This window comes from Eutrema salsugineum, unplaced genomic scaffold (assembly GCF_000478725.1).
Source record: "Eutrema salsugineum unplaced genomic scaffold, Eutsalg1_0 scaffold_1, whole genome shotgun sequence".
NCBI lineage: Eukaryota > Viridiplantae > Streptophyta > Magnoliopsida > Brassicales > Brassicaceae > Eutrema > Eutrema salsugineum.
This window is the reverse complement of record NW_006256909.1, coordinates 8,137,057-8,151,010: the sequence shown is the minus strand read 5'-3', so window position 1 is coordinate 8,151,010 and position 13,954 is coordinate 8,137,057. Positions and strand designations below refer to the sequence as shown.

The following is a 13,954-nucleotide window of genomic DNA, read 5'->3' as shown; positions in this document are numbered from 1 at the left end:
CATGAAATTTATTGATGACAAAGTCCTCAAATAGATTATTTTTGGCTTTCCTCAAATAGATTATTTATGGCTTAAGTGCATGTGTTTTTCTTTAGCCAGTTACTTAATTGCATGTGTTCTTTATTCCTCCCTTCCATGTTAATAATAAAAACCTTTTTAATATTCGGATTCTTGACAGAGCAGCCAAGCAAAGAAGAACAGAACTTTTGCGGTTTGAAACGCTTAGTTCAAAATTCGCGTTTTCCAGTTTCTGTGACCCAATAAATTAAGATGGGCTGAAAGGCCCAATCAAACAGGCTTCACACGTCTCGTTGTCGACGACGTGGCTACGTTGAAAAAATTAACGCTGCAAAAACATGAGAAGGCGGTGATGACGTGGCACGTCTCTCTAGAAGCAGCTCCATTCTTCGTCTGCTTTATTTTATTTTTGTCTTTTCTGAGAAGAACCATGATCGGCCGGAGAAGCTTCGAGGACGAAGAAGTGAACAGAGAGAATGGCTACTCACTACAGTTGGAAGAGCTTCGAGGAGAACGAAGATCGGCCGGAGAAGCCTCGCCGTTATGGTGTTACGGAGATGCGAGGTCCTCGTTACTCCGTTCTCAGCCAGAATGTTCTTCAGGTACCCAGCAATGATAATTCCTTTAGCTTCTCTTCCAAATTTCATCACCATTACTTGAAAAACGATCCTTGGATACATAGTTTCTGAAGAAAATTGAACCGATTTAAGCTCACAGTTCATGAATTCACTGTGAAGCACGATTCGCTTGAGAGTAAGAAATGTGTTCACCGGATTCTGATAAGTACTCTTACGGGTAACCAATCGTGTTTCAGGAGATTTTTGAATCGATGGGACAATTTGTTGATGGGTTAAAGTTCTCGGGAGGCTCCAACAGTTTAATTCCAAAATCATTCATCAAACAAGCCATTGAAATGGCTCATGAACACGATGTGTATGTCAGCACTGGAGATTGGGCTGAACATGTTCTTCGTAGTGGTCCTTCAGCTTTCAAAGAGTATGTCGAGGTAAGTAAAGCTATTTTTAGATGATAACATCCATTTATCCATTAGGAAAAGTTTGTCACTAAAGAAAAATTAGGTACCTTTCGAGCTTACTTGTCTTCTTTTTGCAGGAGTGTAAGGAGTTGGGGTTCGATACTATCGAGCTGAATGCGAATTCGCTTGAAGTTCCGGAGGAAACACTTCTACGATATGTACGTCTGATTAAGAACGGTGGTCTCAGAGCCAAACCAATGTTTGCTGTGAAAGTCAACAAGTCTGATATTCCTGGGAAGAATAGGGCTTTTGGTTCCTATGTTGTTCCAGAACCTCGATCAACGGGTAAGAAACATGGTCTTTTCCGGCAGATGAGCGACAAGAGTTTTCAGATTTGGATGTATACTAAGAGAATATCCTCTCTTTTTTCAGAATTTGTTGAGGACATTGATCTCTTGATCAGAAAGGCTGAAAGGTGTTTAGAAGCCGGGGCAGACACCATTATGATTGATGCAGATGATGTCTGCAGATATGCAGATTCTCTCCGAGCAGACATAATAGCCAAAGTCATAGGACGTCTTGGAATAGAGAAGACTATGTTTGAAGCATCTGATGCGAAGTTAGCTGAGTGGTTTATCAAACGTTACGGTCCAAATGTATTTGCTGATTCTCCTCTCTATCATTTCTCACTCTCTGTTTAAATAGTTACGCTCACAAGATTCCCGTGTATTTGTTCTTGGGTTTTCAGGTGAATCTCTATGTGGATCATTCTCAGATTATGGATCTCGAGTGCCTCCGTGGTCGTCATCTGGGCAAAGATCACCAATCCGTTCTCAGTTCCTCCTACTTCTTGTTTTAAAATAATACCTCTGCCACTACATCTAAAACCTGTGTGAGTTTCTTATGTATTATGTCGTATCTGTCTATGTTATGTGCTTCTTTTGATGCTGTAAGAAAGAAAATGTTTAGGAGAATATCGTGATCTGGGACGGTGATCTCATAGTATCTTGGTCAATCTCCTAAATCTCTCAGAATGTATACAACCTAGTCAAGTAATGTACGTAAGGCTTGTTTATCTCGTATGATTTAAAGCTTCACTGACTAAAACACTTGAAAAATAAAGTAACACAGTTCATTATCCTTTAAGCTATGAACCCAGGACATCAGTTCTGCAATTATGTCTTTTACTATTTTGGCAGAAACTTCTCTGTTTTATCATTTTGATAAATATAGAAGAGACATAAATTTCTACCTACCATCATTAGTTCATTTTAACTAGATGCCATTCTTATCTATACACTGAATTTGCATCTTGTTCTCTCTCTCTCTGCCACCTCTACACACATCTCATGATTAGTATTCCAATTTTACTGTAACTATAGTTGTCATAATTATGTTCTAAATTTAGCTGGTGCTTAATCGTCAGGACAATGACACCCTTTTTTTTTTTGCTGTTAGTAGTTACAACGTTTATTTTCTGCAAGATACAATTAGTATGCGTATTGGTTGGTTATTCTGCCAGTTTTTGGAACCAAAGGTTGTTAATCAATTTAGCTTAAACACATTGGATACCTGTCTATAAAAACAAGAAAAATCCTGGAGAATGTTCTCTAAGCAGTTTCTGTCTCAATAACAAAGAAGAAACGTTTTCAGAGTGAAAAAAACTCTGAAAATGGATCCTTCTTTTAGATTGTGTTTTGTGGTTATAGCATTTGGTTTTGTGTTAATCATAAATGGAAAGCTTAGCTTTGCAACAACATCTCACGAGGCCGGTCCTCCTCAGTCACCAATGGTGGCTGACTCTCCACAGCCTGCTCCTCTGGAGACGTCTCATGCAAGCCCTGATATGCCCGAACCTGATTTTAGCGGCCCCGAGGAACCTGAACCTGATTTTGGCGGGGGTGACTCTGGTGGTCCCCCGGTATGTAGTCTAATTGATTTATTTTGATATGGGAAGAAACAAAGATTGTTGTAATTGCTGAAGTATTCGTTAATTGCTCATGTGTTCTTCTACAGGACACTCCAGGGCCTCCCCCTCCGCCGCCGCCTTTCGTCCCCGAGTTTCCGGTATGTAATCTAATTGTCTGAGATATGGGAAGAACAAAAGAATTGTTGTAGTTCCTTATGCTTTTGTTAATTGTCTGATAAAATTAGGTTTATATATTTTACTTGGGGGAAAGGAAACACGATGATCCTAGGTTGGTGACTCAGTCACATCTTGAAATCCTGAAATCGGTTCTTGGAAGGTAAAAGAGTACGTGGTTGCATTGAAGATTCTTGTGTTTATAACTTGGCTTCTGCAGGTGGTTTTAACTGAATGATTTTTTATGTGAATAATATGTTACAGCGAAGAAGCAGCCAATAAGTCAATGGTCTACAGTTATCACCATGGATTTTCTGGCTTTGCAGCCAAGCTCAAACCGGCCGACGCTGAGAAATTAAAAAGTACATATTTCTCGCTGATTCACGAGTTCTTCAAAATTCAGAACACTGAATGTGTTTTTAATAAACCATTTTTCTGTATTTCTGTCTACTAGATCATCCTGACGTTATGATTCTTCTGGAAAACCGAAAACTTGTGATGCAAACAACACGGACATGGGATTACCTAGGCCTTTTTTCAACTCCAGCTTCTTCTAAAGGTCTTCTAAATGAGACCAACATGGGCAGTGGAGCTATTATCGGCGTTATTGACTCTGGTATTTTATCAATCACTCTATAAACTTGTTTCGTTTTCAACTTTTTGTAGCAGGAAGGATAACAATCTCGACGTTATGTGAGCAGGGATATGGTCAGAATCAGGCGCCTTTGATGACAACGGATATGGACCGATACCAAAACATTGGAAAGGAGAATGCGTATCTGCGGACCAGTTCAGTGCTGCAGATTGCAACAGAAAGCTTATTGGAGCTAAGTACTACATTGATGGTCTTAATGCAGATCTCAGAACAAGTATGAACACGAGTTCAGAACATATATCTCCTAGAGATCACAATGGCCACGGGACTCAAGTATCCTCAACAGTAGCTGGCTCTTTCGTTTCTAATGTGACTCTGCCAGGCCTCTCATACGCGTCAACCATGAGAGGTGCCGCTCCTAAGGCGCATATAGCGATGTATAAAGCGTGTTGGGATGTGGAAGGAGGAAAGTGTTCAGTTGCTGATGTATGGAAAGCTTTTGATGAAGCCATTCACGACGGTGTTGATGTTTTGTCGGTTTCTATCGGCGGCTCAGTAGAGATTAAATCTCTTGACGTTGAAGTCGATATCGCAATCCCAGCATTACACGCCGTGAATAAAGGCATTCCTGTTGTTTCACCAGCTGGTAACGGAGGATCTCGCAGTGCATCGGTTATTAACGTTTCTCCATGGATATTAACAGTGGCTGCGACTACTCTTGACCGGTCTTTCTCCGCATCGGTTACACTCGAGAACAATAAAACGTTGCTGGTAACATACAGCTTATAAACTTTGAAATTCTCTTAACGATGCAAAAGCTTGTGATTGATAAGTTAAAAAAGTATCTGTTTTTCAGGGTGAGAGTCGGTACGCAGGACCAGAAATTGGCTTCACTGATGTGATATTTTCTAGAGATCATGGTGTTGATCAAATCAAGGGTAAAGTCGTGATGTACTTTGAAGCTAAGACGAACGGAAATCCTATGCCTATGCCTATGCCAGACATTGTTCAGGAAAATGGTGCTATCGGTGTAATTTATGTGAACAATCCGATAGAACGTTTTGAATGCCCCGAGAACTTTCCCTGTATCCACTTGGATTACGACATTGGAGCCCAGATATATTACTACATGGAAACTACCAGGAGGTTTATCTTCACAAACATCTCTCGGTCAAATTCATATCTCATCTTCCTACATATGAGAATCTGAATCTTTTGGTTTTTCTTTTAGGCCACCAAAGATTAAGATAGGCCCGTATAAGACAATAATTGGTGAAAGTGTAGCAAGTAAAGTCGGAGCATCATCGGCGAGAGGGCCTAGTTCATTTTCACCCGCCATTCTTAAGGTTTTGTTTCATCATTAAGCTTTTAATTTTGGATCACTTAATCTAGATTTTTTTTTTTTAATTCTGTCAACTTTCTTTTCCGTGTAATGCAGCCGGATATAGCAGCTCCTGGTGTGACCTTAGCAACACCTAAAATACCGACAGACGAAGACACCAGAGAATTCGCTTACGCAGGAACATCAATGGCAACTCCGGTGATTGCAGGAATCGTAGCACTCCTCAAGCTTTCGCATCCTGATTGGTCTCCTGCTATTATCAAATCAGCTCTTGTCACAACAGGTTGGTTTAGTTTATATAAGTCTCTTTGAGACTCTTTTTCTCAGTACAACCAACTCAGAAAATTGACCACAAAGTTTCCGTGTTTCAGCCATGAAAACCGACCCACACGGCGTGCCTCTAACTGCAGATGGATCGACCCATAAGCTAGCCGATGCATTCGATTATGGAGGTGGTCTTGTGAATCTGGAGAAAGCCACGGATCCTGGACTTGTTTACGACATGGACATCAATGATTACATACATTACTTATGTTCCGAAGCTTCTTACACAGACAAGAGAGTTTCTGCACTAACCGGAAACGTCATTAACAAGTGTCCGAGCTCAGGTTCATCGATTCTTGACCTCAACGTACCGTCTATTACCATCCCGAGCCTCAAGGGTAACAACATCACAGTGACGCGAACCGTAACCAACGTTGGAAACGTTGACTCGGTTTACAAGCCCGTGATCGAGGCTCCGCTTGGATTCGACATCAAGGTTTCACCAGACAAGTTAGTGTTTAACAAAGGAACCAACAAGGTTGCGTTTACGGTGAGTGTGTCTTCGGGCTCACACAGAGCGAACTCTGCGTTTTACTTTGGAAGTTTGACTTGGAGTGATGGACTTCACAATGTCACAATCCCAGTTTCTGTGAGGACACGTTTCCTCGATAATTATTTCCTGTAAATTGTTATAACCGGATTATTAATAAGAATGTTTCACGGAATCCATTTGTGTGGGGAAAAAATACAAAAAATTATACAATCAGAGGAGCTTCTGGTTTATTTGTCGTTTCAAATACTAGCTACTATAAAATAATCATAATATTGTATAATTTCCAGAAGTCTGAATGATTAAGACAAATAGAGGAATAGGATTACATTTTGCAATATTATAATGATTGATTGGATAATTTTTCAATCCCATTTGTTTGATTAACATATTTAGGAGTGGACAAACAGGAATTCGAAATGGAACTTTGCTGGAAAAACAGGACAAAAGTATGGGAACCAAATAGTTGTCCCATTTTGTTCCCTTAAAAATGTGGAGCCAAATAGTTGTCCAATTTTGTTACGACTGTAAAAATCAAATTACATTCGACCCTCATTCACCTCTTGATAAAATATCAAATAATAAGTCAAATGGAAAATCAATGACAACTAATTCGGCTATATACATACTTAACACTAAAACCAATTTAAAGTTCAAGAGAAACTGATATAATCCATTCAACATGTTGATAGCAAAGTAAAAGTAATTCAAAATAACGTCTAATACTTTCAAATCTCAGCAGACCAACCAAATTTTTTTTTTTTTTTTTCACATAATCCTTTGCTTTCGAATGGTTGTTTACCAAAAACATTAGTAGCATAGTAATATATTTGAAACATTAGGAAACTTAATCACCATATTCACAATTTTTTGTCATTATGGTATATTTAGGATGTTTATATCAATCAAACTAATAACATTGATCATTCACGTTTTCGAGTATCATTTTTTTGAAAGCATATCATGATGGATAATATTTTACTAAGAGTTTGTGTAATTAGTAACGGTAAAACTAATTCGAAGAAATTATCTCAATAATAAATAGAAAATGATCAGTTTATGTATTAACGTTAATGATTAGAACTCAATATGATTCAAACCATATATAAGTACACAACATAATAGGGATATTAAAAAATATCATCTAATAAAATATTTAAAAATTAAGTATGAAAACGAATTCACATTGTCTATAAAACAATAATTGAAAAAAACAACCATTAGTCAATAATAGTACTTTTCTTTCTGTAAATCGACATCTTATGTTTTTCAAAGTATTCCACTCTGTACAGTTTACAAAAAGTTAATATTAACCAAAAAATTAAGAAAAATATTACAACATAAATTATTCTACTATGAAACTGTATAACCAGAAATAATACTATATTTAGGGTTTTGTTACTCGTACACAGAATAGAGTTATAAAAATAGTTAAAAACAATTGCATATAAATTCTCTCAAATTCCTCACGAATTCAAACCACAATTAATTTCTCTTTTTCTAAAACTATAAAGCAAAACGCAAAACTAGTATAAAATAAAGCAATTGGTGAAAACTAGAAAATGGATGTAAAAGGAATAAACGAGAGAGTGGTGATAGTGATTATAGTGGTGGCTATGCTTATGAACGCGACATGGTGCGTGAACGGTGAGAATAGCTCTTTAAAAAATGCGGTCCGAACAGGTGGTGGTTTAATGGAGAGAGACCGCATTTTCATGGAGTGTGCCAAGGAAAGATGCATGCCTAAGCTTAATAATTTGCACAAGTGCTTCTTGGCGTGTCAATATTATTTGACTAAACCTATTGAATATCAGGTATCTCGCCATATTGGTTCAGGTCTTCCTAATCTTAAATCTCCTTCTAGCGAAAAATCTGGTTGATCTTATATTATTTCAAAATTATGATGATATATTTGTAACTATGGCATAAATATTTTTGGAATTTATTATGTGGCAGTGTAAGAAATTGTATTGAGAGTTGGGTTTGTACGATTTTTTAATTTATAATGAAATGATATGATATTACATCCACTGTGCTTTAGAAATATTTTTGTTGTCTTTCTAAATAGTTCTCCCTTGTGTGGTATATATTTTTTGAAAGTTTCTATCGCAATATGTAATATTTTGCTAAGAATGTGTATAAATAGTAATGGTAAAACCAATTGGAAGAATATATCTCAATAATAAATACAAAATAATCAGTTTATGTACTATGTTAATGATTACAACTCAATATGATTCAAGTCATATACAACTACACAACATAATATATCATCTAATAAAACATTACAAAATTATGAGAAACGAATCTGCATTTCTAAAAAACAATGATTGAAAAAATGACCATAAGTCAGTAATTTTATTTCTTTTTCATTCTAAAAAAACTATGTGCTATGTTTTCAAAATATTCTATTCTGTATATATTTTTAAAAGTTAATATTAACCAGAAAATCAAGAAAAATACATTATTATAAATACATTGTAGATTGTTCTATTGTGAGAACCAGAATTAATACTATATATTTAGTGATTTGTTACTCGTACATATAAAAAAATAGTTAAAAACAATCAGGTATATACAATAAATTCTCTCAAACACCTTGAAAATAAATTAAAAAAAACAGAAAATTTCACACACATACACACACACACACATATATATATATAAATACAAGTCAACAAAAAATCAATGAAAATTATATATGCTATATATAATATTATCTTACTTAATACCTAGAAAATATTAAAGTCCAAGAGAAGCTGGAATAACCCATTCATCATAAAACCACATGTTGATATTTAAATAAACATAAATCAGATTAAAGTATAATACTTTTAATTGTCAGCAGACCGAACAACTAATTTTTATTTGCAGAATCCTTTGTTTTAGAGTAATTTTTTTACCAACTTCTATATAAAACATAGACAATAAAAAATTAGTATCATGATTTAGTCTAATCTGTTAATGATTACAACTCAATATGATTCAAGTCATATACAAGTACACACCATAATATATCATCTAATAAAACATTACAAAATTAAGTATGAGAAACAAATCCACATTGTCTTTCCCTTTTTTGACATGAATCCACATTGTCTATTAAACAGTAATTGGAAAAATAACCATAAATCAATAATTGTACTTCTCTTTCATTCTGTAAAACTACGTGCTATGTGTTTTAAAGTATTCCACTCTGTAAATTTTTTATTAAAAATTAATATTAATCAGAAAATTAAAGAAAAAACATTATTAAATAATTACAACGTAGATTGTTGTACTGTAAGAACCAGAAATAATACTATATTTAGTGATTTGTTACTCATACACAAAATAGAGTTTATAAAAATAGTTAAAAACAATTACATATAAATTCTCTCAAATTCCTCACGAATTCAAACCACAATTGATTCCTCTTTTCCCAAAACTATAAATCAAAAAGCAAAATTAGTATAAAAATAAAGTAATTGGTGAAAACTAGAAAATGGATGCAAAAGGAATAAACGAGAGAGTGGTGATATTGGTCATAGTAGTGGCTATGCTTATAAACGCGACATGGTGCATGAACGGTGAGAATAGCTCTTTAAAGAGTGCTGTCGGAATAGGTGGTGGTTTAATGGAGAGAGACCGCATTTTCATGGAGTGTGCCAAGGAGAGATGCATGCCTAAGCTTAATGATTTGCACAAGTGCTTCTTGGCGTGTCAATATTATTTGACTAAACCTGTTGAATATCAGTTATCTCGCCATATTGGTTCAGGTCTTCCTAATCTTAAATTTCCTTCCAGCGAAAAATCTGGTTGATCTTATATTATTTCAAAATTATGATGATATATTTGTAACTATGGCATAAATATTTTTGGAATTTATTATGTGGCAGTGTAAGAAATTGTATTGAGAGTTGGGTTTGTACGATTTTTTAATTTATAATGAAATGATATGATATTACATCCACTGTGCTTTAGAAATATTTTTGTTGTCTTTCTAAATAGTTCTCCCTTGTGTGTTTCATTTAAAATCTTGGACAGTACGAGACGGAAACAAAAACAGAAAATTTCACATATATATCATATAAATATAAATATATATATATATATATATATATAAGTCAACAGAAAATCAATAAAAACTATGTTATATATAATCTTATTTTACTTAATACCTAAAAAAAATTAAATTCAAGAGAAGCTGACATTATCCATTCATCATAAAACCACATGTTGATAGTCAAATAGAAATAAATCAAATTAACGTCTAATACTTTTAAATCTCGGCAGACCAACAAACTAATTTTTATTTGCATAATCCTTTGTTTTAGAGTAATTTTTTACCAACTTCTATACAAAACATAGACAGTAAAAAATTAGTATCATAATAACATATTAAAAACATTAGAAAACTTAATCACCATATTCACAAATATTTTTACTGTGGTATATATAGAACTTATATCAATCGAGCTAATGTCATTAATCACTCACGTTTTCGAGTATCATTTTTTTGAAAGTTTCTATCGCAATATGTAATATTTTGCTAAGAATGTGTATAACTAGTAATGGTAAAACCAATTGGAAGAATATATCTCAATAATAAATACAAAATAATCAGTTTATGTACTATGTTAATGATTACAACTCAATATGATTCAAGTCATATACAAGTACACAACAAAATATTTCATCTTATAAAACATACAAAATTAAGTATGAGAAACGAATCTGCATTTCTAAAAAACAATGATTGAAAAAAATAACCACAAGTCAGTAATTTTATTTCTTTTTCATTCTATAAAACTATGTGCTATGTTTTCAAAATATTCTATTCTGTATATATTTTAGAAAGTTAATATTAACCAAAACATCAAGAAAAATACATTATTATAAATACATTGTAGATTGTTCTATACTTCTATTGTGAGAACCAGAATTAATACTATATATTTAGTGATTTGTTACTCGTACAAAAAAAAATACTTAAAAACAATCAGGTATATACAATAAATACTCTCAAACACCTCGAAAGAAACAAAAACAGAAAATTTCACACACACATATATATATATATATATATATATAAATAATACAACTCAACAAAAAATCAATGAAAATTATGCTATATATAATATTATCTTACTTAATACCTAAAAAAATTAAAGTTCAAGAGAAGCTGGAATAATCCATTCATCATAAAACCACATGTTGATATTTAAATAGAAATAAATCAAATTAAAGTCTAATACTTTTAAATCTCAGCAGACCAAACAACTAATTTTTATATGCATAATCCTTTGTTTTAGAGTAATTTTTGTACCAACTTCTATACAAAACATAGACAATAAAAAATAGTATCATTATTTAGTCTAATCTTTTAGTGATTACAACTCAATATGATTCAAGTCATATACAAGTACAAACCATAATATATCATCTAATAAAATATTACAAAATTATGTAGGCCTGCGAAAATCCGATTGAAATCACGAATAAAAAATAGCAATATTATAAACGATATGTTAAGATAAGAGATTAAAACGAGAGTTAGAAAACCGATTGAAAACAGACGAAAACACGGAGTCGAGATATGATCTCTTTCTTTAACTCAATAAATCGCCGGTAATCTGTGACCTTATGGTGCGATTTTTGAATCCCATGATACAACCGTGATGAGACTATTACGCAACACCCGTAATAGAATCTGCGAACTGAAATTATATTACGCTAAAGCTCTCGAGACACTTACGATATTAAGACGAGAGGGATTTGCTGGAAATAATTATTTGTTGTGTGTTTGGTGTATTCGAGAATTCGATGATCTAGAATGAGAGAAGAATGCGTCTATTTATACTGGAAGGTTCAACTTGATCCACAAGGAATAAGCTTTGGCGAAAAAAAATATTTGCGAGATATTCTCTTTTTCCCGCAAGTAAAAGGATTCGGAAATCTTTCGTTATTATCTGGACGCAATCTTTTATTTCTTAAGATTTATCTTTTCAATATGCAAAAAATATTTCGCAGGAACTAAGAAGCCCACGACCCACACCCAGCTATATAGAGCCCTAATAGCCAACTAAAAAATGCAACGAGTAACGAGCACGAGCCCGGCACCGGCACCGGCACCGGCGACGGCGGTGGCGCGCGTATGTGTTTTTGCATAATGCCATTTTACTTCCACAATGATGTTGACCCTTATTGTGAGAATGCCATATATATACAAGAGATTTTTCTCTTTGGTGAGCAATGTGGGACAAATACACTTCCACTAAACTTTCACTTTTAGTTATAGCCAATAGGAATATTTCATTTTCATAGGCTCAAATCCAAATCTCAAATGAATTTATAAGGCCCATTTGCTTATTAAACTTTATTTCTTATTCACACACAAACTCAATATTACAAGTCCAAATGCTTATTAATATTGGGTTCCAACAAATTAAGTATGAGAAACGAATCCACATTGTCTATTAAACAGTAATTGGAAAAATAACCATAAGTCAATAATTGTACTTCTATTTCATTCTGTAAAACTACATGCTATGTGTTTTAAAGTATTCCACTCTGTAAATTTTTTTTTTAAAATTAATATTAATCAGAAAATTAAAGAAAAAACATTATTAAGTAATTACAACGTAGATTGTTGTACTGTAAGAACCAGAAATAATACTATATTTAGTAATTTGTTACTCATACACAAAATAGAGTTTATAAAAATAGTTAAAAACAATTACATATAAATTCTCTCAAATTCCTCACGAATTCAAACCACAATTGATTCCTCTTTTCCCAAAACTATAAATCAAAAAGCAAAATTAGTATAAAAATAAAGTAATTGGTGAAAACTAGAAAATGGATGCAAAAGGAATAAACGAGAGAGTGGTGATATTGGTCATAGTAGTGGCTATGCTTATGAACGCGACATGGTGCGTGAACGGTGAGAATAGCTCTTTAAAGAGTGCTGTCGGAACAGGTGGTGGTTTAATGGAGAGAGACCGCATTTTCATGGAGTGTGCCAAGGAGAGATGCATGCCTAAGCTTAATGATTTGCACAAGTGCTTCTTAGCGTGTCAATATTATTTGACTAAACCTCTTGAATATCAAGTATCTCGCCATATTGGTTCAGGTCTTCCTAATCTTAAATCTCCTACCAGCGAAAAATCTGGTTGATCTTATATTATTTCAAAATTATGATGATATATTTGTAACTATGGCATAAATATTTTTGGAATTTATTATGTGACAGTGTAAGAGATTGTATCTATGTTGAGAGTTGGAGTTGTACGATTTTTTTTTTAATTTATAATAAAATGAAATGATATTATATCCAGTGTGCTTTAGAAATATTTTGGTTGTCTTTCCAAATAGTTGGCCTATACGTGGTCCATTTCAAATCTGGGACGGTATAAGAAGAAAACGAAAACAAACAATTTGATTGTACAACTCAAGATATACAGTATTTAGCTGTTATTCACCTCCTCATAAAACACCATTTAATAAATCAACATCGACCTTGCACTCCCGCTCAATCGATATACGACGTCGTAGGAGGGGAATGGTTACACCAAAATATTCAGCCTGTAAAATAAGTGAAAACTAATTTGGATATATATAATCTTATTATACGTAATACTAAAACTAATTTTAAATTCAAGAGAAACTGACATATTTCATTCAACATAAAACCCCATGTAATAGTACGATAAAAATAAATCAAAATAACGTGTAATATTTTCATGTCTCACTTATTAACCAACCAATTGTTTTCCGCATAATCCTTTGCTTCGGAGTAACTGTTTACCAATTTCGAGAATATAGACAAACAAAATTAGTATCTTTATATCAGATTAAAAATATTAGAAAATTTAATCACTATGTTTACATTCTTTTTTAGTTAAAAACTGGGTATTTAGTCCGCGACTTGCGCGGGCCAAAAAGTTTTAAAAACAAAAAATAAAAATTTATGCTATAAATTGAAAATAATTAAAACAACTATTTAAGACATAAAAAATTAAAATAAAGTTAACTAAAAAAGTAAATAAAATTCGAAATTAATTACTTAAAAAAAACTTTATAACTGAATAATCCACAACTAATTTAATTAAAATAAATTCTAGTTTTTCGTTTCTTATTTTTTC

The 13,954-nt window shown here is 33.4% G+C and overlaps 2 protein-coding genes across 3 annotated transcripts; both read left to right on the top strand.

The window, feature by feature from the left end:
- The first annotated feature begins 445 nt into the window (after positions 1–445).
- On the top strand, positions 446–2,077 carry LOC18029595 (protein HEAT-STRESS-ASSOCIATED 32). The gene is made up of 5 exons (XM_006413733.2): positions 446–620; positions 833–1,024; positions 1,132–1,339; positions 1,427–1,650; positions 1,743–2,077. Exons 1-5 carry the CDS (start codon positions 495–497, stop codon positions 1,851–1,853), a joined length of 861 nt encoding a protein of 286 aa, XP_006413796.1. The 5' UTR covers positions 446–494; the 3' UTR covers positions 1,854–2,077.
- Positions 1,769–6,076, top strand: LOC18029594 (subtilisin-like protease SBT3.1). Of its 2 annotated transcripts, XM_024149632.1 has the most exons (11): positions 1,769–1,886; positions 2,778–2,915; positions 3,011–3,061; positions 3,149–3,240; positions 3,342–3,439; positions 3,532–3,693; positions 3,779–4,443; positions 4,529–4,818; positions 4,904–5,018; positions 5,111–5,297; positions 5,386–6,076. In XM_024149632.1, the coding sequence occupies exons 2-11, from the start codon at positions 2,784–2,786 to the stop codon at positions 5,961–5,963; spliced, it is 2,370 nt and encodes a 789-aa protein (XP_024005400.1). In that variant the 5' UTR covers positions 1,769–1,886; positions 2,778–2,783; the 3' UTR covers positions 5,964–6,076. The 2 variants fall into 2 exon arrangements, with proteins under 2 accessions (XP_024005400.1, XP_006413795.2); XM_006413732.2 differs by lacking the exon at positions 1,769–1,886 and having other exon boundaries at positions 2,105–2,915.
- Positions 6,077–13,954: the final 7,878 nt, after the last annotated feature.

Excerpts from the sequence above, each read along its gene's own strand:
- LOC18029594 (XM_006413732.2), top strand. The coding sequence starts at position 2,667 with ATGGATCCTTCTTTTAGATTGTGTTTTGTGGTTATAGCATTTGGTTTT. Across the intron at positions 4,819-4,903 it reads TACATGGAAACTACCAGGAG|GCCACCAAAGATTAAGATAG; the intron begins GTTTATCTTCAC and ends TTTTTCTTTTAG. Across the intron at positions 5,019-5,110 it reads TTTCACCCGCCATTCTTAAG|CCGGATATAGCAGCTCCTGG; the intron begins GTTTTGTTTCAT and ends CGTGTAATGCAG.
- LOC18029595 (XM_006413733.2), top strand. The coding sequence starts at position 495 with ATGGCTACTCACTACAGTTGGAAGAGCTTCGAGGAGAACGAAGATCGG. Across the intron at positions 1,340-1,426 it reads TCCAGAACCTCGATCAACGG|AATTTGTTGAGGACATTGAT; the intron begins GTAAGAAACATG and ends CTCTTTTTTCAG. Across the intron at positions 1,651-1,742 it reads TCAAACGTTACGGTCCAAAT|GTGAATCTCTATGTGGATCA; the intron begins GTATTTGCTGAT and ends TTGGGTTTTCAG.